The sequence below is a fragment of the Gymnodraco acuticeps genome, unplaced genomic scaffold, assembly GCF_902827175.1.
Source record: "Gymnodraco acuticeps unplaced genomic scaffold, fGymAcu1.1, whole genome shotgun sequence".
Taxonomy (NCBI): domain Eukaryota; kingdom Metazoa; phylum Chordata; class Actinopteri; order Perciformes; family Bathydraconidae; genus Gymnodraco; species Gymnodraco acuticeps.
The window spans coordinates 566,542-591,984 of NW_022989917.1; the positions used below are offsets into that span (position 1 = coordinate 566,542).

Below are 25,443 nucleotides of genomic sequence, written 5' to 3' on the forward strand. Positions count from 1 at the left end.
TCTTCAGCGCGGACTTCATTGCAGCAAACGTTAAATCTGAACACGCAGTCAGCGCCATTTGTCTATTTTTCTCGTCTAGACAAGCCGTGTCCAAAAGTTTAAAAGCTAGCACGGCGTCAGGAAGAGTCATGTCGTACTTTTTCATTCGGTTGTATCGCTGTTCAAAGTCAATCACATAGTCCGCCATGGACACGGAGCTCTCCTTTTTGATACAGTCAAAAAAAGAGTAAGCATCGTATGCGCGGTCTCTCTCTTCTTTGAGAAACATGCCATCTAGTTTTGCTAGCAGTGTGTCCATACCATTGTTGTTGTTCAAATCCAAAGCGGGTATTTCCATGGCGATATCCCTTGCCCTTCCTTCCAGCCCCAGGACAACGGCGAGGGCTTGTTTCTTCTTATCAAGTTCAGTAACCAGCTTCCAAATGGCGATTTCATTTTTCCAACACTCGTATGGTCGGGATTCGTCGAACTTCGGTGGAACTTTGTAGTTAGCAGTAGCCATCTTCTGCTAACCATCCTCTGCTACCAATGTTAGTCTACTACAAATAAACACGACGTTTATCTTCTGTTAACTTGGTTTATTCAATCAACGTGCATAACACCAATACAGAGCCATTAACGAACAGTGGACCTCATGCTCCAGGTCGACACAGACTAACTGCGCATGCGTTTCACAGCCTCAAGAGGGCAACCTAGACTACCGTATGGCCAGTAGTATAGACGCAAAGAGATTACATGTTAACAGGGCTAACCCATACAGTGGTAGGGCTCAAGTCAGTATTTGCACGCTATATCGCCCCCCTTGACAGTGAAACGCCACGCGTGAGGTTTAGATTATTTCCCTGTCTCAATCCAAATGTAACTGTATGAAATAAAAAGGCACATTTGTATTGTAGTAAATAAAAAGGGCGACCTGGAGCCAATCCTGCAATCTCCCCACAGGTGAAAGAGTTGACATGCTGAAAACCCAACCCCTGCAGGGGGGTCTGGGGGGATTCTCCCCCAGGAGATTTTTTGAAATACTAACATAAAATACACATTCTGGTACTCTCTTGAGAACAAAAATAAATGTATTACTACACGACATATTTAAAAAAATTAATGCCATTTTAGTTTTTTGTTACTTTGTTCTGAAAGCTGAACCTGCTGCTCCTCACAGAGAGAAGAGGGAAGAGGCTGTGAATTACTTTACATTGTGGATAAGGGTGGATAGCCCCCATTGGTCTGTGTGCCAAAATGAAAGACAGCCCACACACCTATCAATCATCAAACCGTGGGGTCTTATTTCATTACGTGTTGATTTCTATAATAATAAGTAATGTTGTATCTGTTAGGGATTAATTTTGTCTTTACTCCTAGACATTTAACCTATTTTGTGTGTTGACATTTACGACCATCCCTGCTTCTAATCTCCCGTAGGGAATGTGTTAATGCAGTCATATGTTGATACTAGGTTTTATGGCCTGACCTGCCGGGCACAGGAGGGGTTTTACGACTGTGAGAACGCTGGCTTTCTAAGCTCCACAGATGTGAGAGACATCTCCTGTGTCTGCAGATGTTTACGCCCATCCCCAATATGTAAATTTGACTCTCTGTAAACTAGTTAAAAGGTCTACCAAGATGCGAGGCTGATCAGATTTGACATGGCAAACCACCCGTGCAGTCAGAACCTTTGACTGTGTGACTTGTGATGTGAATTTCTCCGGCCGATGCTTGTATTAAATCTCAGTGTTTGACATCAGAACTCCTGCTCGTCCCGTGTCTCCTTCATGAGTCGGTGACTCCCACTGCATTGCTACACAGAAGTTTCCTCCACAGTATTGATGTATATAGAGATGTACTACCGCATAAGTATTCTCCGTCGGGACTTCCTGCAACAACACCACACCGTTATCGTGATTCTGATTGGCCAGAAGACATTATCAAAGATGTTCTATTGAGAAGACGACAAAACCGTTTCTGGTCTTCGGTATTTCCAGACAAGTGGCTACTGAAATCAATCTTACTAACTGCTGTCTGTGCAATTTACTCCGCGCGAGTTGGCGGACTTTATTTTGCTTACTTTAACATCATTTTTCATGGTGGGGCTAAGGTGGGGCTAAGCCATTTCTTGGTATGGCTGTAGCCTACACCAGCCATACCCTGACGTCGCCACTGTGCACAACTATTACAGCTTAGTTGTTGCAAAAGAAAATCTTAAGCGCCAGGCTCCTGAAACAATGCAAAATACATTATACTTAAGACTTTAACTTTTTTTTTTAACATATGTAACATTAAGCTGTCTGTGGCTCTTTCCTGCTGTAACGATGCAAATGTTCCCTCTGTGGGACTAATCTAAATAAAGGTATTCTGATTCTGATTAAAGAAAATAATACGTTAAATTGTGCAATAATTTAGTGCAAATGACATAATGATGGAAGCAACATACAGAAAAACATACAAAAACAGGAATAAATGTGTTTATGAAGGGAGCAGATATCATGTAAAAACATTAACATTAAATAATTGTGTGTCATTGTTTTTGTTTAGCTTCTGAACAAATCTAGTCATTTATTAGCGAAGGTAAAAACAATTTTTTTTGAATTGTACAGACAGTTTATTAAAACCTTTTTTAGTTCTGAATCAGTTTTGCTATGATCTCTGAGAATAGTTATTTTGTATCAAATATCAGAATCGGTATTATAATCAGGTTTATTCCCAGGTTAATGTACACATACAAGGAATTTGTGTGGTGCAAACATAATCACAGTAGGAAGAATTAGGTTGTGAAAATGGAGAACATATCTCGAAAACGATACAAAAAATGAATGAACAACAAGAATATTACAACGAATTATACTGTAGATTATGTGCCCAACAAATATTGTTCCATTTCCAGCGTATGGTCCATCTGGTGGTTCCTCAGGATGCAGAAGGCTACAGGGGGAGTCCAGACTCCAGCGACCCAGACAAGGAGCTCATTGGCGGGCCAGGAGCTGCTGATGCCTCCCTGGAGGCCTCCGGCTTCTTCGGGACAGACATGGAGGACAGAGACAGAGGAGAGGAAGGAGGAGAGGACCGAGAGAGGAGAGGGGAAGAGGAGGAGTGGGAGAGATACAAGGGAGAGGACATAGAGAGAGGAGGGGGAGGAGCCAGAGAAGAGGAGAGGGGAGGAGGAACAGATGATCAAGACCTCCATGTGTTGGATGCCAACCATACAACTCCAGATCTGGATGCTCTGATTGGTTAGTAGAAATTATCTTCTCTTCAGCACCGAATCAAAATAGGCTGTTCACTTCACATATATGAGTGTTTAAAAGTCCTGAAACCCGGACAAAAGTTACAAATGTTGCTCTGTGTTAAAAAATATAAAATACTTCAATAAATATCCAACACAGGTTTATTTCGTTATCACAACCTCTTAAAATAGGCGATTCCATGACAGAATATTTTAACCTGTAAATATAAAGTGTCTTGTACATTTTTTTTATTATAGCCTAATGCTAGCTTTTTACTTCTGACCTAAACATTAGTTTGCAACCATTTCTGCAAATGTAAGAATTCTCTGCAATATCCCAAAACAGTCCCATTTTCAAAAACTATTTATTCTAATGAAACCCTTTTCTATTGGTTGGATACATGTTCACAGCACCACACACAGTGAAATGTAGTCCCTGCATTTAATCCATCCTCGTATTTGGAGCAGTGGGCAGTATCTACAGGGTGTTGGTTTGATGCCTTGCTCAAGGGCATGCTTAACACCCTCAGACAACCTTATTAGCTTTGGTCACAAGCTTTAGTAAAAACCTGCTTTTACCCATAGGGAGGTTTCATCTTCACAGGCATCATTTGAGATGAAGATGTTTGCTGTCTCCTTGAAGTTATTACATGTTTTCTCAGGGCAAAACCACAGATTCAGTCCAACATGTTACAGACTGATCACTCTGCTGCTCTTTGCTGGACACATATTATGTAAGTGGAAGAGCCTGGAACAGTCTGAAGATATTGGGTTTAAACATTAATTTATTACCGGGTAAATAGAGACTCCTAGTGGAGGACAAATAGCTGTGAAGATGCTGGATTATAGGTAAATTATGTTTGATTTGCGTCCAGCATGGCTCGAGCGATGGTTGAATATTGGTTTATCGTTCCAACACTCTGGTTCTGACCAAAATATCTCAAAAAAACATTTGATGTCTTGGCATGAAATGTGGGTACAATCAATAATGTTCCCCTCAGGATGAATTATAAAAACTTTGATAAACATTCATAACCAGATCAAACTTTCCAACATATTTGTTTATGGTCAATTACCTGCAGTGGTGTAGTGGTCGTTGGACAAGGGGGATCGCCGTTCCCCCACTTATTTGGAGCCCCCACTTTTTTGAAGCATGATTGTTTTCATTGTTTGAGATGACCTAATTAAAATAGCGTCCACCCAGTAAAAAAATCCCCACTACACCACTGATTACCTGCAAAATGAATGACATTCCCATCTGCCTCAGCTTGCCTTTTGTTAAGTGCTATATTACAACCCAGTCTCACGGCATTTCGTGTTATAGTCACGACATTTAATCTATTGATTCGTGTTCACCAACATGATTTTCCCCTTTTTTTCGTGTCACACAGAACGATTTTAAAAGCAATGTATTTCTATTGGTAGTATGTTTCGTGCCTGCACCACGTCTTTTTGTCCGGTCTTGGAAGACCTCAAGCTGTGTGGTTCATAAAAACATTTTCTTACTCAATATCAAGCCACGATTATTGTTTTTATCTTAAATCGTATAATGTCGAAATAAAATTGCCGTCCGTGAGGAAAATAAATGGGGCTCAGAATACTGAAATCAGTATTTTTTAAAATATTGTTTTACTTCTAATTTGTTATTCTTTTCTAAATAACACACTGTTATTTACTCAACAATAACACACAATTATCCTTGTTTTTATTTATTTGTTTGATTCTATAATATCAGGCTTTTTTGCCGTCCGTCAGGAACTGAATTTCAAAATAAAGTCACCGGAAACAGACGTAGGCGATACACACCCACTGAACTGATTACCCAAGATCCTCAGCTATGGTTGAAGCTCGGTGATTGGATGTTTTAGCCGCAATGCACGTTGGGATATGGTGTTAATGCGATATGAAATCCGAAAAACATTTAAAAACAAAGAAAATAATACTTCCATGTGTACTTGCTTTTCTCTTTGAAAGTCATCACATAACGGCATTGTAATACACGGTTCGGCTGCATTAAATATTACACATCTGCCGTAGTTCTTTATTTATAGAGCCCTGATGAGAAGACTTCTGGACAAACTTGAAGAACTGCCGAGAAATTGAAGATGTTGTTTAATTGCTGATATATTTATGACCCACGTCACATATTCAGTTTCGGTGGCAGTTCTTCAAGTTTGTCCAGAAGTCTTCTCATCAGGGCTCTATAAATAAAGAACTACGACAGATGTGTAATATTTAATGCAGCCGAACCGTGTATTACAATGCCGCAGGCACGAAACATACTACCAATAGAATACATTGCTTTTAAAATCGTTCTGTGTGACACGAAAAAAAGAGGGAAATCATGTTGGTGAACACGAATCAATAGATTACATGTCGGGGACTAAGTGTCTACGACTACGCGTTTCTTTTTTATGTTTGAACCATGTCAAAACCTTATGAAAACAGTACAAAGAGCACACACACACACACACACACGTTTCTGACATGTCTGTTGTGTCTCACAGGCTACAGTCCATCCTTCCAGCCCAGCGTCTCCTCCCCAGCTGAGGTGCATGATTCTAGGCTACAGGAGCACCGTGCAGCCCCCGTCCTAGAGGTGAGGATGGACAAAAGATTTGGATACTGACATATTATTGTTAATGTCTTCCTATATAATTTGTTAGGGTTGGATATTTTCTCAGTAGTTATAAGTATAAGTTGTATTACATGTTACACAAACCAAACAAACAAAAGAACCCTCACCTCTAGGGTGAAATGAGAAAAAAAATGGGACTAACAAAAAATAGACAGTTGTAAAACACAGCCTGGGAACAAATTAACCACAGTTAATATTGTTCCTCAGTATAAACCGAGTTTACACAATTCAACACACTTAAGGACAACTTGTTAACCACCGTTAACAACACTAACATAGAATGTTTCAGAGAGGATATTGAGAGACGTCTGACACAGATTCAGACCTCTCTCGACTCACACGGTGCATACGGTCTTAATAGCTGTCACCTGGAAGGGTGCACGGCGATTGGAGAGTCGGGCCTGGCATGCTCCAATCCAGACCTTCGGATCTTCGGTCATGCCTACCGGGGGAGGGACAGGAAGCCGGCATCCAATGACATCTGGGCAACGGCACAGCTCATATACATAACACACACACACGCACACAGCTGCAACCAATCCCAGACAGGTTCATGAGCAGAGAGGAAGCAGCAGCCGTAACACAGTTACAGTGCGCAGTCTGTTAGGTAAACTAGATTTTGTCTGCATTTGGGCAACCTCGACTGACGTCATTGTTTTATCAGAAACATGGCTAAATAAATCTATTTTGGCCTCTGACATTGCCTTACATGGTTATAATGTGTATCGTACCGACCGGCCTAATAAAGGTGGTGGCGTTGCCATTTATGTTAAGAATAAGTTCCGTGTAACCACATTAGTTTCCAAATCTATCAGTAAGCAATTCGAATTTTTAGCCTTAAATATAGAAGTGGCAAAGGGGCAACAGGTCATGGTGGTGGACTCCTTGTCTTCGCTAGCAAATCTTATATCGCAGCTAGACTACAAGGAAATAGTGCTACTTGGAGATTTTAACTGGGACTGGTTAACTGCAGTGTCAGAGGATTTTAAAAACCTTTGTATCTCTTTAAATGTTACTCAGATTGTTGACAGTCCTACTCGCCCTAACATTAAGTTCCCTAATAAATCCTCCCTAATTGATCTCATCTTAACTAATGTTCCCTATAAATACTCATCTGTGGGAGTATTTGCGAATGATCTGAGTGACCACTGTGCTGTAGCCACAATTAGGGACACTAAGGTCCAGAAGGTTAAACCTCGTATTATTATTAAGAGAGACATAAAACATTTTGTGGAGCAGGGTTTTGTTCATGATCTGTTTGGGTTTGATTGGGGAAAAATCGATCTGTGTGCTGATGTAGAAACTGCATGGTCTTATTTTTATCTTGGTTTTATGGAGATCATTGATAGACATGCACCCCTGCGTACATTTAGAGTAAAGGGACGAGACAATCCTTGGTTTTCTGCTGAATTATCTAGTCTCCTACATGAGAGAAACAAGGCCTGGGCAAAGGCTAGGAAATCAGGCTCAGAGGTAGAATGGCTACGCTTTAGGCAGCTAAGAAATAGCTTCACATCGCGAATCAAAAGTGCTAAGTCTAAGTATTATCTGTCAGTTACCACAAAGAACCTGAATAATCCTGGAAAATTTTGGAAAGCCATAAAATCGATATCCACCGGTGATATCCGTAATGAGCTACCTCCGTGCCTTACCACAGCATCTGGCTCTATATCGGACAGAGCCACTATGTTAAATTGTTTTAATGAGCATTTTGTGTCCTGTGGCTCTCTGTTTCATTCTGTCACTAACTCTGCTTTTGTGAACACCACAGTCTGTGATTCTGAAAAACGTGTTTTGGAAAACCCTTTAGTTTTACTCCTTTTACTGTTGATGTTGTTCGTGAAGCTTTAACCAAGTTAGATCCTAAGAAACCGGCTGGCCCCGGACAACGTAGAACCTTTCTTTTTAAAGATAGCTGCAGATTTGATTGCTCCACCTCTCACTACTCTTTTTAACCTCTCTCTCAGCACGAACACAATTCCAAAATTGTGGAAGTCAGCCTATATCCTGCCTCTACTAAAAGGTGGGGAGACCACTTTATTAAATAATTATAGGCCCATCTCTAAATTATCAGTTCTGGCTAAGGTTCTTGAACGCCTAGTGAGTGAACAGGTAAAGGTGTTTTTATGTACAAATGACATCCTGTCTAAACATCAGTCAGGCTTCAGAAAGCAACATAGCACCATCACTGCGACAATGAAAGTGGTGAATGACATTACGAGTATTTTAGATAATAAGCAGAGTTGTGCAGCTCTATTTATTGACCTTTCCAAAGCGTTTGATACCGTCGATCATCGCATCTTAAAGCAGAGGCTACTCAGTATTGGCATATCCAGCCATGCAGTGGGGTGGTTTGTGAACTACCTCTCTGAAAGGTCCCAATGTGTTCATTTTGATGGGCTGTCTTCTGAGTGGTTAAACATTACTAATGGTGTTCCCCAAGGTTCTGTTTTAGGTCCACTTTTATTCTCCATCTACATCAATAGTTTAGGTGAAAATGTCGATGGAGCAACCTTACATTTTTATGCGGATGATACCGTGATGTACTGTGCAGGTCCCTACATTAAGGAGGCTGTTGTTGAATTGCAAGCAGTTTTTAACATTATTCAGACTCAGCTCTCTGAACTAAAGCTTCTTTTAAATGTTGATAAAACCAAGGTAATGCTCTTTTCAAAGATAAAAAGACACCAGAGCCTGTTGTAGATATTGTAACTATGCAAGGAATACAACTTGAAGTGGTTACCTGTTACAAATACCTTGGTATCTGGCTTGATGATTGTCTCACTTTTAAACGTCATGTCAATAACCTGCTTAAAAAACTGAAGGTTAGGCTAGGTTTCTTTTTCAGAAACAAGTCCTGTTTCTCACTTGAGGCAGGAAAAGGCTAGTCACTGTGACCTTTTACCCTGTGCTGGACTATGGTGATTTGATTTATATGAATGCACCTGCCAATTGCCTGGTCAAGTTAGATGCTGCGTATCACAGCACACTGAGATTTGTGACAAACTGTAAAGCATTAACCCATCACTGTACCCTGTATGCAAGGGCTGGTTTGCCTTGTACGGAGGCTCACTGGTACATTTTTATATACAAAGCCATGTTAGGGAAACTTCCATCCTACATCTGCTCCCTGATCTCACGGCGAATTGTAAGTGGCTACTGCCTGAGATTGCATGCTGTAGTTTTATTAAATGTGCCAACTGCTAGGACTGTCTTAGGGAAGACAGCTTTTAGATGCGCAGCTCCTCTGTCTTGGAATAGTCTGCAATTGAAATGGAAACTGAGCAATCTGGTGCCACTAAATGTCGGCATTTAGTCGGTTGGATGCTACTCAATCGGAAGCTGTTGGTACCTGCTCATGTGGATAGTTATTGTAAATTGTAATCCCTGTAATGATGCTGTGAGATGTCCTTTTTGTTGTTCTGTTTATGTTTTTATGTTTCATGTGGAACCTACTTGAGCAGGTCTCCCTTGAAAAAGAGATCAATGATCTCAATGGGATACACCTGGATAAATACAGGTTTGAAATTAAATGAAATGAAAGTCTGTTCCATACAAAATATATTACAAAAAATTAAGATTAGATAGAACATTTCAAAACATTTGGTTGAAATACCAAACAGATCATTGTAGCATGCCATTGTCATGCCCTCTGTTTCAGCCCTGTTTCCAAAGAGCTGATTCTGTGTCTGTAGCTTTAAATGCTAATGAGCTGCTGCTGGCCACGCCCCTCTGCAACGTGATTGGTTTTTAAAAAACAAAATGTTGCTCTAGGACAGGGGTGGGGAACCTCCGGTCTCCAGGCCGTATACGGCCCGCGAGACCATTTGGTACGGCCCTCGAGGTAATTTATAAACACACGCAAAAAAGAAAAAAATATAAGAAATCTAGAACGCAAAATAATTAAACAAGCGAGTGCCTGTTTTTCCTGGCCAAGGTCAGGGTCCTTGAACACAACACGAGCCTAACGTGTCATCACGTGGTATATGTCTCGTCTGGCAGGGGTGTAGTGCTTTTTTCTGACGGAGAGCACCAGAACGCCGCTCCGGTGTCAGTACTAGATATGTTCGGGCTACCAGATATGTTCGGGTGTATTTCCGTCGCATCCGTCATCCGTCATATTCGTCATATTTTACGGCAACTCAAGAGGGCCATCACGGTCAAATTCCGAACATTTAAACATAGCCGACACTTCATTCTTTACTTTGTCCGTTATTATATGTAGAAGATATTAATTTTGTCTCCGTCATGTTGTTTCCATAGCAACAACTTCAAACAATAACAACTAACCGCTAGCCGCAAAGCTAACTTCACAGCCACTGCTCCGTTTTCGGAGACTTTGCACACGTTTTTCACAAACATTTTCACACGCTAGGAGTACTACCACTAGCTTCGTCTTGATCTGTAGATGTGATTTGATGTGTCGTGTGTCCCCCAACTCCTCTCCAAAGTTCAGATATATAATAAAATACTCAGGGGAGTTTCCTGAATTTTCATGCCCAAAGCCAAGCACTAAGCCCTGGGTAAATTAAGAGGCTGATCTCGGACACTTTTGTCCACTTTCCCTGGTGTACGAAACTCAAGCCAGACATCCCTGGAATCGTCTCAGAGAGTAGATGATCAGTGGGGCCTTGTTTTTACTGAATGATGTGTTTTTTATGATGAATTCAAATATGGGCTTATTTTTAGGATTTTCGGAGACTTTGCACACGTTTTCACAAACATTTTCACGCTAGGAGTATGGGAGTACTTCCATTCGCTTCGCCTTGATCTGTAGATGTGATTTGATGTGTCGTGTGTCTCCCAACTCCTCTCCAAAGTTCAGATACTATATACAAATACTAAAAGGTAAATAAAACATTAAACATAATGACAAAATAACAACCTGAAATATATGTATTCTATCTACACATTTCGTAATTATCTAATCTAGTGGCCTGATAAAAGTGTTGGCTAAAGTAACGCAGAATATATATATTTTTTAATTGTAAATAATTAGAAACATTATTTATGTGCACAAGTAAATGGGACCACACCATAGCACCCCACACATAACAAGCTGTCCCGAGTTCCTCCGGCTGCAGTTCCGCAGACGGCCGGTGTGTGGCAGCAGAGCGCTGGGAGCAGAGGGAGGTGAGTATATGACGGATATGACGGAAGACGGATGCGACGGAAATACACCCGAACATATCTGGTAGCCCGAACATATCTGGTACTGACACCGGCACTTTCAGAAACTGCAGTACCCATAAGGAGCCGTACACATGCCGCAGTTTGTGCGTGGCTGTGTCTTTAGTTGAAAGCCCGGTGGCGATCTGTTCATCTGTAATACTGATCATACCGTCAATAACTTTGTTGTTATTAGCATCTGGTTAGCTAGCTATGCTAACGAATATAAGAAGCTTTTTCTCCAACCAGTGAGGTAAAGGCACATCTTTATATGATCATTATACTGTAGTTATCAAAAATAAGAGAATAAAGTAAACAGGTATAAAATACTATATGACAGTAAAAAAAAGTTGTTATTCATAAAAAAGAATACAGTTTGAAAGGGGAGTGATTTGTAAAATATCCATAAAGAAAAAGAAATCTGCTTCCAGTTCTGTTATGGATGTTGAGAGATGTATCCATAGATCTCTCCATGTTGCTCTCAAAGTGCACCAGATTGATGCTTTTAACTTCAACATTTAAAATAAAACCTTCCGGCGGAGCATGCCCCCAGAGGATGTTAGGTCCACCCCCCACTTAAACATGGACAGGAAACTAAATACATTTGCACACATCTTGTGTCCATATCTGTCTGTTTTGGTGGTCATGCCACAACGTGCACGTGCATGCATACTACGATTAAGCGGTTGCTTTTTCTTTGCACAGTATGAAAGAAAGAAGAAATTAATATGCTGTGATTTTAGTTTTTTAAGCAGAGGTCAATCATTTGTACGGCCCTCGGAGGATGTTGAAAAAATGTAAATGGCCCTTGAGAGGAAAAAGGTTCCCCACCCCTGCTCTAGGAGGATATTCAGGTGATAAGGTGGGCGCGTGTTACATTGGTTGGTTATTGGCTAATGGTTGCACAACCCAAAAAAACAATGTGACATCCAGGGTGGGATTTTCACGGCGGCCATGACGGCCATGGCCGTCGTAGCCCCTCGGTCTGGCCGTTATGCCCCACAAATAATTGTACGTCCTACGGCCACCATGGCCTTTGGGCCCCTCGCACTGTTAAAAGTTGCTTTAAAAGCGTCAGAACAGTGGTTTCTGAACTGCATTATGCTGCGTTCACAACGGACGCGATACGAATACTCGCATTGCTCTAACCGCTGGAGTTTCACAGCGGCTGTCAGCTGTGTTTACTCCTGTCATTCAAACGGCACGCGCTGGAGAGGGGGCGGGACGTATCTCCATGTAAATACTGTGTTGGAAACCAACTACGACCAAATTAACCTATTTTATCGTGATTTCATTGTAATACACGTTTCAAAATGATGCCGAAGTAGCTAAATACTGATAACGGTTAGTAAAAACCATGCTTTAATGCTTTGACACGTGTGCAGACAAGACGGCATGCGAAAAACCTTTTAAAATGCGTGTTTTGTGAATGGAGATTGGATCGATCAGGCTAAACTAACGTTGTAGCTGCTCCGTCCAAACTCACAACAACGTCCTAAAGACATAATTAAAGCAGCGACTGTATTCGTCATGACACAGACAGTCTGTGGTTTGTACATCTTTAACTTTTGTCCAGTTTCTGAACAGATATGAGGAGCTGTGATGAGTTGATTAAAGAGACACACGCACGCACACACACACACACACACACACACACACACACACACACACACACACACACACACACACACACACACACACACACACACACTTTTGCATTTCAAAGTATTGCTTGTTCATACAGTTGGATGTTGGAGCTTCACTGTGCACTGCTGAATGATGTATGTGCAGAGTTTGACCCTTGAAGGCAGTTTCTTCTGCTCTGAAATGGAATATATTTGTTACATATTAATAGAATTTTTGATTTTTAGATTTCATTTCGGATTTGTGAATGGGAGTAGTAGTAGATGGAAAACATACCAACCACAAATTATTCAAAGTAAAGTATTTCATTTTAGATACGTTAATACTAAGGAATCATAGGCCTATATGATGATACGATTATTGATATTAAAAAAAAGTGATTTGTTTTTTGTCATTAGAAAGTGAAGTTATTTATTTGTAAGCTCCAAATCCAAATGTTTCCCTCAATGGCCTTTGTGCCCTGGCATGTGGCCTTTCCGCCCTGAAAAAATGTGTGACACCAAAGGCCCTAAAATGACGAAAATCCAAGCCTGGTGACATCACATGGCCAAAATTTGATCAGCTCATTTTCAGACCAGATCAGAGCAAACAGAGAGAGAAACCCTTTTTCCTGAAACTTCCGAATCTTAACATACTGGGAACACTTATTTATGTATAAAATACATCAAAAAGTGGATTTTGCATAATAGGTAACCTTTGAATGGACGAGACACTTTTTGTTTTCTGGTTACATGGTGGAAGGTCCACAGTTTTCTGACCACATTATTAGACGCATTATTCTATGATACAATAGATCACATTATTTGGCACCTTGTTCTAAGTACTTTTGGCGCACCTTTTAGTACATTATTGTCAACATATTTCTGAGGATTGCCTGATCAGGATAATGATATTTTTGGGATTTTGGATATATTTGTTTTTTCTGGAAAGACATCTGGAGTTCATCGTTTAATAAGTCATATTTTTTCAAGTGGAACCAAACAACATCTCTGTGCATGCTTTTTGAAAATGTGTATCAGACTCCGTCACCTCACCTCACGTGGCTTCTGGAAGTTTAAACCCCAGAAACAGCCTTCCAGTGGAAATTACATATTTGACTGTCACCTCCTTTTGTGTCTCCCTTTACCTGACGTCTCCCCTACAGGTGGATCTGTTAGAGAGAGAGCTGTGGGAGGCAGAGGGGGAGGAAGGCGGTCATTCAAGTGGCTACGGAGTCCTTCACTCCTCCATCATTACGACTACTGCTACTACTGCTGCTGCTGGTGAAGACGCTGCAGGAACATCCACCCCTGAGACGGACACAGGCACAGACTTTGGGCTGCTGGGAAGCTACACAAGAGGTATACAAAACAAAGCCTATATTGATCGACTTAGTTTGATATTGTTTGAAATATCTAAATATATGGTATGGATTGCCATGCAATCTTGTACATACATTCATATAACCCTTAGGATGAATTCTAATGACAGTGGGGGTCCTTTAAATGTTACTCTGGTGTCACGATGAGGTGAAGATATTTGGATTTAAATCTAATATCTCATCTACTAATTGGTGGATGTGTCATGAATTTTGATTCATGTTGGCACCACAATGAATGGTAATAACTTTCCTACAGTGAGTACCAGTAGTAATACTAGTGCATGCATACTCTGAACAAAAGTAAAAGCATAAACATGTTCTTAAAAAAAAGGAAATCACTATTTCTGTTTGAAAAATGTCTTTGCAGTGTATGCGGTTTCACACTACTGACGTTAGATCGTTGGTCTGCTGTTAAGCTGTGAGGATTAGTCGTCTAATTATTCAGTAGATCGACAGAGAAATAAACAACAAATGTTTGGATAATTAATTTAAAAAGAAATGTCAGAAAAATGCTGTTTGTAAGCCTCTGAAACATTGACCATTTTAGATTTTCTCAAATTTGTATCATATTAAACTAGATATCTTTGGAATTATAGCCCCAATGGTAATCGAGAGCATAATTTGCAGATTAGATGATAATGAAAAGAATCATTAATTCAGTTGCTGCTTTCCCCTACTCTAACGTGAGCTGAAATCAAACGTAAAACGATATTAAGTCCTGTTATTTTCAAATAAGACACACTGACCAACTGCTTCCCAACAGAAAACAAAGACCATTGTTTTGTGTCTTCACATACAGTATTTTCTCTTGTTGTAGACTGGATTCTTGTCTATGATAAAACAAAAAATGTTGCTTTACAGCTTTCCCGTGTTTTGTATTGGTCTGTATAATGTATAAATGTTATCAAGTTGTGAAAAAGGGTCTTACATTTTCTTTTATCTGCCAACTCATTTCTAATGAAAATAATACTTTGTCGCATGCCTATCATTGTTCTGCATTTTAACTCCACCTACATGAGATTGCAGAAGATGAAGATGATGTCTCTGCTGCTTGTTGTCTTTCCCCTGGTTAGTCTCTGCAGAGGAGACAGAGGATGAAGAGACAGAGAAGGAGGAAGAGGAAGAAACGGAGCTTGCACACAAAGGCCTTTTTACCCAGAATCTAACAGCAGCAGAGGTTGGCATGGCTCCCAGCAGAGAGCCTCTGCAGCCCAGCGTGGAGGAAGAGAAGGAACACCAGTCACAAGGTGAGCAACAGCCTGTTTGTGTCTCTTTCTTTTGAAATCAAGTGCCCACTTTCAAAGAAAGTACTGAGAATTTCAATGGTTAATCTTAAAGAAGACTTATTATGGTCATTTGCAAATAATATTTCTGTATTTGTGCCTGTGACATGTCTCTTCAAAAAGCTCTTTATTTTTCTCATACTGCCTGTGCTGTAACACCTCTTTTCACCCTCTGTCTGAAACCAGAGCCCAGTCTGCTCTGATTGGTTAGCTGGCCGGATCTCTTGTGATTGGTCAACCTCTAAGAGATGTCCCGCCCTTTAGCCAATCACGTACAATGTGTTGGAGCGCTAGCCAATAGAAGAGTGTGACACTATGTCACAGAAGTAAACAAAGGAGTCCATTGGAGACGTTTCAGGCAGGGGGGGGGAGTGTGTGGGAGAGAAACTCCCTCTGGAGGGAACACAGGGATTTGAGCCTTTGCAGACCATTTACATGCACACAAACCTCTATAACACACTTCAGGATAGGGAAACCCCAAAAAGCAGAATAGGGCCTGTTTACCTGTTATCACTTTAAAGTGATGGAATAGATTGGACATGTTTTAATTAAAGGGTGGGTTGAATAAATGCATTATAAATGGATTATTCTGGTTATCCCGATTAAGGGGGCATACTGCCAGACAGAAGCGACGAGATGAAGGAGGAGGAATGGATAAAAATGAAGGAGGAAGAGGAGGGAACAAGAAACAGACACATGGTCCCGCTCACCACAGACTGGGATTTACTGGAGAAGACCACTGTCCTGCAGACCCAGAGGTCAGGGGTGGGCGGGGTCACAGAGGTCCACGATGTGGATGAGATGGAGGAAGCACGGCAGGTTTGTTCAAATCTAAATCTGTCTCTGTTCTAACCTTTATTAATGTATTAATTAATATTGATATTACTGTTGTTTAAAGGTGGTGTGTTTGGAGTGGAGCGAGCTGGTCGGACGTGGGTACGTCGTCCTCAACATGACGCACAACCTAAACTGTGTAAGTACACAGGGGAAATATTTAGATAAAAGCTTTCAACAATACAAGATTCATTTGTGATATTGATGGGATTTTATTTAATATTCAACATGGTGGAATGTACAGTAAAAAGCATTTATACTCAAGTACAAATTTGAGGTACTCTTACTTCACTTACATATTTCTATTTTCCTTGTACTTCTACTCATCGAAGAGAGAAATGTTACAATGATGGGTAATGAGATGAGAAATAATTTATAACATTTAGCATTTCAAAAATAGAGTTGAAACGTCGTGAAAAGTTTAACTCAATTTTTCTCCCACGCTGTCAGACAGACAGTGAACTGGAGTTTTCAAGTGAGAGAGAGGAAGGTACCTTCACCATAATGTCTGTCGTCATGGCAATAACACAAACCCTCACCACCACCACCGTACTGACCTTATAGTTGCTATAGCAGCACTGATGTGCTCCTGTTTTCCTGCACCTATTTTTTTTTTAAAGAAGTTGACTTTATATTGGTACTTTGTCTTTTGTGTTCATACTATAGTGATATTTGTGCGTAGAAAGAGAAAGCTAGAGAAATAGATGTTATAACTTTGTTATGTTTACATATTTATTTACAACAACATAATATATGAATGATTATTTGATTGAATTAAAGGCAGAAAACTGAAAATGGTATAATTGTAATTTGACGTTTTTATGTCTACTGCAAATCAAGCTGTAGCTTGTGGTATAAAGATAAATATGTGTGTGTGTGTGTGTGTGTGTGTGTTACAGGAGGAGTTTCGCGTGGACCAGGGTGTACGGTTGTTGAAGGTCATGGAGCGCGTGTTCGCTCGGAGAATGAACAGCCCAGAGGGATCATGGTTAATCTCTCTCAGCAAACCTACACACCAGCAACACCAGCTGCTGATGAACGTGGCGTCTGACCGCGGTAAGCACACACACACACACACACACACACACACACACACACACACATACACACACACATACATACATACATACATACATACACACACATACATACATACATACATACACACACACACACACACACACACACACACATACATACATACATACATACACACACATACATACATACATACATACACACACACACATACATACATACATACATACACACACATACATACATACATACATACACACACACACATACATACATACATACATACACACACATACATACATACATACATACATACACACACACACATACATATATTCATGCACATTTTTGTGCAGAAAGCAAGAGGTACTTCGACTGCTATTCACATTCACATTTTCAGTTTTTTATTTTAAAGTACATAATGAAGTAAAAGGTGCTCTGATTTTAACGGTGCTGTGGGTGCTTCTTAACACATTCACATGCTTACAATATACAGTATATATTTTTAAATATGTTAACATTGTTCCACGTATTGCGTCCTCCAGGAGTGATAGCCACCAAGGATGTGCTGGGCATGCTGGGAGAAATCAGGAAACATTTGAATAAGGTACACAGGCCAGTAAAGTCTTTTGATATGTACTACTATCTGTGTATTGCAAAGCCCAAACAATTGTCACAATAAATGAAAGTAAGCAATTACAAGATTTCTGCTCATATAGAACACATTGTGATTTCAACCTGTTTAAGCATGTTGAATTTCAAGCTTAATCACAATAAGTAGGTATGGACTTTTTGTGTTTGTGCATAAAAAAACATTGTAAGAGAAAGAAAAAAACATGAATCATAAATAGAAAATAGAAATATTTTCCTCAAGGATGGAACTCAAAGAATGTGAACCTCTGCCAACGCTGTTTGCATTAGTAAAACAAATATTTTCCAACTTCAAAAATGTATGGATTGTAGCTTGATTGTACACCCTTCCAAAAATAAAATGTATCCAATGTAAGTGTTAACATTGATAAGAGCTGAATACTGTTTAAAAAAAGGTCATTCAAATCGAAAACATATTGAGAAATGTGCAGAAGTCTTCAGCATTTTGCACAGATAACAATTTATGAAAAAAGTGTGTTATTTATGTAAACATCCAGTGTAAACTACTGTGTGTGTGTGTGTGTGTGTGTGTGTGTGTGTGTGTGTGTGTGTGTGTGTGTGTGTGTGTGTGTGTGTGTGTGTGTGTGTGTGTGTGTGTGTGTGATCGTGTGATCGTGTGATCAGCTGGGCATCCAGAACTACAGCTCGGCCAGCAGCTGCCCGTCTCGCCCCAGTCAGACACGCAGCGACTACGGGAAGCTGTTCGTGGTTCTGGTGATCATCGGCTCCATCTGCATGGTCATCATCACATCTGGATTCATTTATATCTGCTGGCAGAGAAGACTGCCTGCAACCAAGACCACGGTGAGTTAACATTCAGGCGGGAAATGTGAATAGTACATTTACTAAAGTACTTTGAGGCAATTGTTTTTTGGTATTGAGTATCTCCATTGAACTACATCCACACTAGATCTCAATTTATTTATTTGTTTCATAACTCAGGTACTTTGCAGATTTAGATTATCAATGCAACATATAATTTAACTAATACATTACAAAATGTTACAACAAGTTAACCTAGGCAGGAGTATATATTGTACCTAAAAACTGCTTCTGCCTTTACCAGCTGCAACATTAAAGTGATAAACACATAAATGAATTAATAATTATAATCCAGTATTGTAATTATTATTCTGAAACAGAATGTCCCCCTCATTAATTTGCTCATGGCTCCCAAATACAAGAAATGAAACAAAAATAGGTCATAATTGACTATTTCCCCCACTGTCACCAAAATAAGTATTTAACACATTTTCTACAAGGAACATATCATCCTAACATGTTGACACAATAATTGCATTTTGTCTGATTTGCCTTGCACAGCAACATATTCTCATGAGATCTGGCAACAAAAAGCATTAACGCTAGTCAAACTTTGTAAAAATATTGAACTAACATTCACAAGCAAGCTACAAGCTAACTAATTCTGGTAAGGCTAAATATATATATTAGATCTGTAAATATATAATGATGACAAAATGCAATATAAAGATATTTCTTTGACCTCACAGTTTCGCAATGAGGAACTTCACTTTGTGGAAAACGGTTGCCACGACAACCCAATGCTGGACGTAACTAATGACAACCAGTCTGAGATGCAGGAGAAGAAGCCGAGCACCAATGGGCTCGCAGGAGGAGGAGGAGGAGGAGGAACTGGAGAAGGCGGGGAGGAGAGCAGTCGCTGGCAGGTGATTGGACGACTTCAAGGTTGAAATGTTTAGGGCTGTCTTTTGTTTGGGGGGGTTGGAAAAAGCATGTTGTTGATAGTTAACATGTTTTTATTTTTTAAATTAACTTTAACATCATGACTTTGTTACTGCCTGAGCTTAATAACATAGTAAACAGGTTACTACTACTGTTAGTAACAACACTGTTGTTTACATGCAAATCGTTAACTGAGTGATTTGTATAAAAGCCTCTGGAGATTTCAGAATCAGAATACCTTTATTCGGCCCGCAGAGGGGAAATGTACTTGCTGGCATTTATCAGTGGCTGCCATACATTTCTAAAGCTGCTCTTACCTATTTCCTTTATTTTGAAACTGACTCTTTCCATGGGAACAACTCTGAATATTTCATGTTTTTTTCTTGGATTCAATTAAATAGTATGCAGTTTCCTGCTATGAAAACAAATATATATTTCAAGACTCCTGATTTGGATGTTTCCAGATGTTACATTTTTGAATTTTACTCAACTCCTTAGCTAGCCATAACCAGGATTTACACTATTTACACATGATTAGTCTATTATAGAGTATCTATATCTGTTCTACCGTACCTACTGTATATATAATGTTTGTGTACCTTGTCATGCCTGTTTACATGCTGCTGTGACAAAAACAATCACAATTTTATGGAAACTAATTTTAATCTGCATTTTGTAGGTCTTTGTCAATCAGGCAGTGACTGAGGAGGAAGGAGAGGAGGAGCAGGACACACATCTCTGATGGACGAAGAGGAGGAGGGGACAGGTTATAAAGGTCTTTGATAGACAGGTGATAAATGGAGCCTACAGGAAAGAAGAAGAAGAAGAAGTTGGCAAAGAAAGCAGAGGAGTAATGAGGAGGAAGAATGGTGGAGAGGAGAGGAGGAAGAGACAGAAAAGAACAAGTAGTGAGGATAGGAGATAAACGATATAACGAGTGAGTAGAAGATGTGTTGTCCAGTGAGAGTTAAAGAGGCTCGTAGGAGGTGAGCAGGAGGAGTCACTGACATATTCATGGGTATTAGGCACCAGGGTTTATTTCATGCTTCAAATTGAAATGCATAAAAGACATTTAACTTGCTGATCTCTTTAAAAGTTCTGGGAAAGGTAAGCATTTCCTAAAGCTGCATACCGTTTACCTGATGTTAGATAATGTCACCATCTGTTGATTGTGCCTTATGCTTTCAGCTTTTTGCACTGCACGAAAAATAATCCTGATACCAGCGACACAATCATAGCAGAGAGCACCTTATCCACCGTAACATTTGAATGTAAATGAGGCTTCAAAGTCTGAAGCGTCCACAGCTGCAGCGTCATCATTGGCTAAAACATATTTAGGGAAACTAAAATAATTACAACATTTCCCATCTGATGTAGGTTTAATTCTGAAGAACACGTTGTTGACTTTGATAACCAGTGATGGAATGTACCTAAGCGCGTTTCAAATATTTGACCTACGTACTAACTTTCAGATTTTATTTCACTCCAATATATTTATCTTAAGGTTATACTACTTAATACTGTACATGTACTGTTATTATTTTACATACAAAATGTTTGATGAGCTTACAAACAACAGTGCAATATTACTGATGAAACTACTCTAAAGTATTTAAAGTATTTCAAATGATTAATTATTGACACAATCTACAGTCCAATGATAAAAGGCTAGCTATTAACACATTAAAGCCTCTTTCATAATAATAATAATAATCAAATAACACTTTCACAGAATAGTTTTTTGCAGGTACTTTTACTTTTGATACTTCAAGTATATTTTTCTACCAACACCTCTTTACTTTTACTCAAGTAATTTTTACTCAAAAATGGTACCAACAGTGTTTCCCCTAGGATGCAGTCATAGCAGCGGTGCTAAGGCATGCGAGCCCAGCTAAATGTGAGCGCGTGGAATTTTTTAGTGTGTGCGCTTGCAAAGTGCGCCCCGCCAATATGTTTATATGTGTCTGCCAGCACAAGAAAGGCTCTTGAGGCCTATATAAATCAAATCATATATGTATGATATTTTAACATTACTGTTATTAACGTATCACTCGTAATTATTACTAACATTTGACATTCAAAACATACAATGAGCTCAAATGGGCCCTGTTATGTTTTTTAGGTTTTCCCTTTCCTGTCTGGACTCCTTGTTAACTTCAGCAAAATAGTGACGTCACTAAGTAATATTCTCTCCTATTGGCTAGCGTGCATGTAAATGGTCTGCAAAGTCTAACATCTCTGTTCTCTCATCATTTTCAAAGTATACTCTAGGACAATAAACCAGCTAAAATCTCGCCATGGACATGAAATTGTCTAGAACCGGCCCTGCTAGTAGTTATTAAAACTTCAGAGATGTTCAGTAGTTTACCCCTGGTGTCTGAATCCGGAGAAAACAGCGACTCCTGTTAACTTTTCCAAACAGGAAGTACAACCTGTAGCGTCAAGTAAGGTTTTGGCACTTTATCGATTCCTCTTGGAAATGGCGACTATCATCATTGAAATGCTGCATCATGTTAAATGTCTTACATACAGTGACTGAGATATCTCTATTTTGCTAATAGGAATGGTTGTAGCCACTGAGGATGTTTTCTCTACAATCAGTCATGTGATTGCTATACTTACTACCTGTTAGCCTGATATGCTTTTTTCAATAGTGGTGCAATGGCTGCTGTACGCTACGGGCTTTTCCTCGAGGCGATGACACATGGGCAACATTAAGAGGCAGACAGCATGAAAAAACTAGTAACAGTGTTGAAGTCGATTAATCAAACAATAATCCAGAGTCGAGCCCCGAGTTTTTGACGTTTTAATGTTAAATGTTGAAGTTTGAGTCTCTACAACCATGTTTAACTCACATTTGAGTCAGCACAATCATGTCTGAATCAATACAGTCATGTTTGAGTCACTATCTAGGCATGGGACCATATAGATTTCATTTCAGGATCATCCTGTCTAAAATAATTGCGATTCACAATATTATCCCACATGTATTGCATCAAAACATGCTTAAAACACATGGAAATCGCACACCTTACATTTTGCATTTTGCATCACAGACAGGACACACATCCTTTTTAGTGAAACACAATAAATTGATCTGAACTAATTTACATTAATAAAGGATAAATTGTTCTATATAAGCAACATTGAGTGATTCAGTTTCTTAACATGATAATTCCTGCATTTTTTAAAACATGGTCATGGTCACTCGTGAGGATATTTACAATCATCCCCATAATCAAAATTGCCCCAATCGTGTTTTTATCGCGATCCCCATACAAATTCTATATCGTCCCATCCCTATAACGGTCACTGCAGACATGCCTTTATTTTATTTAACCAGAAAGGTCTCAAGGCCATACAAAAATAAAAATCTCTTCTGGGCAAGACGGCAAAAAAAAGAGCAAACAGACACCAAACATGCTTATATGTTATAAGCAACCTTATTGTTCTTTCAAACATTTTTAAAGAATAAATCACTCTGCTATAAACGCCTGAATTTCCCCACGTGGATAAATAAAGTTACATCTTATCTTATCTTATGTCAAGAGTGGGTAAGGAGACCAGGTTAAGTATGCCTTGGAACTTAGTCCAATCTTGCAGGGCATGAAAGGCAAACTAAATCTGAAGAGTGATAATGATGTACATATCAATTACTTTGTCATACTGACAAAATGTACTTTGGACTAATATTTTTCTAAATAAATACAATCATGTCTAAAGTTGTGATCATGCCCTTGTCACTACAATTTGATTGACCAACATTTCAATCAAAAATTATCTCTATAAATCATCAAGTGTGTGACTTGTATGGGACTTGACAAGTTCAGCACATAATAAAGTCTAGTTTCCAAACAGCACAAACCTACAACACTCATCAAATGGGCAGAATACTGTTGAATTAACATCTATATTAAGTTAATATAGATGCTATCAATTAAAATAAATGTAACATTTGTTTCTGCAGTTGTCACTCTCCATTCCTGTTACAGGTGTTGCCCATCTACATTTGGTCAAGATGTTGCCTGTGTTTCAGCTCTTTTACTCTGACTTTTCTCATTGTAACAATACTGTATATGGCTTCACTATAAACTACGCTGAGTGATACGCACTTTGTCAGCTAAGCGGGATATAGGGAGCGTTCAGGAACTCACAATTGTCCATTCTGAATGACTCCCTGCTGCAGATGATCTGCTTCTGAGAGAAAAGTGAAGGGATATTGTCCTCCACTGAGAAACAGAATAAATGAGCATGTAGCTTTCAGCACTGCAGCGAGCACTAATATAACGTACAAAACTGCAACAAGCTGTAACTTTTATTTGCTGAAAAGCAGTTTGAACCAGAGGAATTGTGTTGCTTAGAGCTATATGCAATCAATGATTTTAAATAATTGTTGTTTTCAAGACATATCTTTCAAAATGGAGCAACTGTCACAAAGAAACCAATATCCCCCTCGGATAAATAAGTATTCTGATTTTGATTGTGAGGATTTAAAATAGTTTTCTCAGATGTTTTTTCCTTTACAGAATCTGAGAGCAACCTCGTGTTTGTTTGCATTTCTTAGCAAGTGCAAGTCAGTTGACATTAAGTTCTGGCAAAAAACAATGACCCTTGATCTGAATAAAGACAACACCATTAGTTTCCTGGTCACTTTTGTAACTAGGTTTTTGTCAAACATTTTGTTGAGTAATCATGCTCTCAAATTTTTTATTTCTGTTATTTTATTTTACTAATGTTTTTCTATGTATGTATGTCACACTCATTTGGTTGTCTGTGTAATAAGTTAAATGTGAGAAATAAAGTTGGGAGAAATTGTGATTTGTTGCCATTTCTTTGTCCTTTAACCCTGAACATTTTGGTTAGTTGAATCTACAAAATCAATACATGTTGTTTCTATACTTGTACATGAAACCTAGTAATTGTCATTTGTAAAATATTCAATTCAAATATTCAATTCAAAAATATATGAACTACAAGAAAACATGCTATGTTCTGATATAGGGGCCTATCATTTCCTTCATATAAAATGACCTAATTGGATCCCCTGAAAATTCCAAAATCAACAATGTGTTGTGAGTTTTCATAGTATGTTTAATACTTAAAAACGAAAGTTAGTTATAATCAATTATATTCTTGTATAACCCACAATGAAAATGCTTCATATTTTAGATTTTCTATAGTTACAGTATAAACAAAACAAAGTGGGTTGTTTAGGTTGAGTTTTCTTCCTCTCCTCTGGCAGCAGTCCAGAGAGAGGGGGGGGGGGGACTTCACACTAAGGAGACACATTAAGAGGCCAAAGAGAGTTCATGTCCTTTTCACCCTAACATGAGAGGAGGAGTTTTGTTTTTTTGGGTTTTCGATCCAGTTTTTTAGCATAAAGAGACTGGTTTTTTGAGAGAGCGCGAGAGAGGGGGGGTGACCCCTGGTAGACTCTCTCCGGGTAGGCTGTGTGCTTCAGAGCTGGGTAATTAGCTCTCGGTATTTGGTTCTGTCAGACGGGGTAAATATCTCTCGATTTTCTTGGTTGTTGGCTGAGTGGAATGATTTGATGAAAGATGTGTTTGGGAATATTATAACCGCAACCTGTAAGGACCTTCCTTCGAACTCTTGGCGGATGGGTATGTGTTTTTGACAGGTTAATCCGCCGTCTGTGTCGGAAGATGTGTTTGGGAATATTATAAACCGCGACCTGTAAGGACCTTCCTTCGAACTCTTGGCGGATGGGAATGTGTTTTTTTTAAGTGTTAATCCGCCGTCTGTGTCGGGAAAAAACGGTATGAAACTGATGTGAATTAATTGATGAATGGAAAGTTGAATGCGCTTTTATTGCCACCGGTCTTTTTACGAGGAAATACCTCTAAATTCTATCGGGAGAATTTTAAAAAGTCACAACTGAAATGGG

General features: G+C 39.3%; 1 protein-coding gene across 1 annotated transcript in view; it reads left to right on the plus strand.

Moving 5' to 3' along the window:
• podxl2 (podocalyxin-like 2) overlaps positions 1 to 24,356 on the plus strand; it is a 43,705-nt gene extending 19,349 nt beyond the window's left edge. The window contains 11 exon segments of the mRNA XM_034209835.1: positions 2,879 to 3,224; positions 5,725 to 5,816; positions 13,813 to 14,008; positions 15,102 to 15,275; positions 15,919 to 16,130; positions 16,210 to 16,284; positions 17,045 to 17,201; positions 17,729 to 17,790; positions 18,459 to 18,638; positions 19,346 to 19,522; positions 20,218 to 24,356. Coding sequence (XP_034065726.1) covers positions 2,879 to 3,224; positions 5,725 to 5,816; positions 13,813 to 14,008; positions 15,102 to 15,275; positions 15,919 to 16,130; positions 16,210 to 16,284; positions 17,045 to 17,201; positions 17,729 to 17,790; positions 18,459 to 18,638; positions 19,346 to 19,522; positions 20,218 to 20,280 — 1,734 coding nt within the window. The 3' untranslated portion in view covers positions 20,281 to 24,356.
• Positions 24,357 to 25,443: the final 1,087 nt, after the last annotated feature.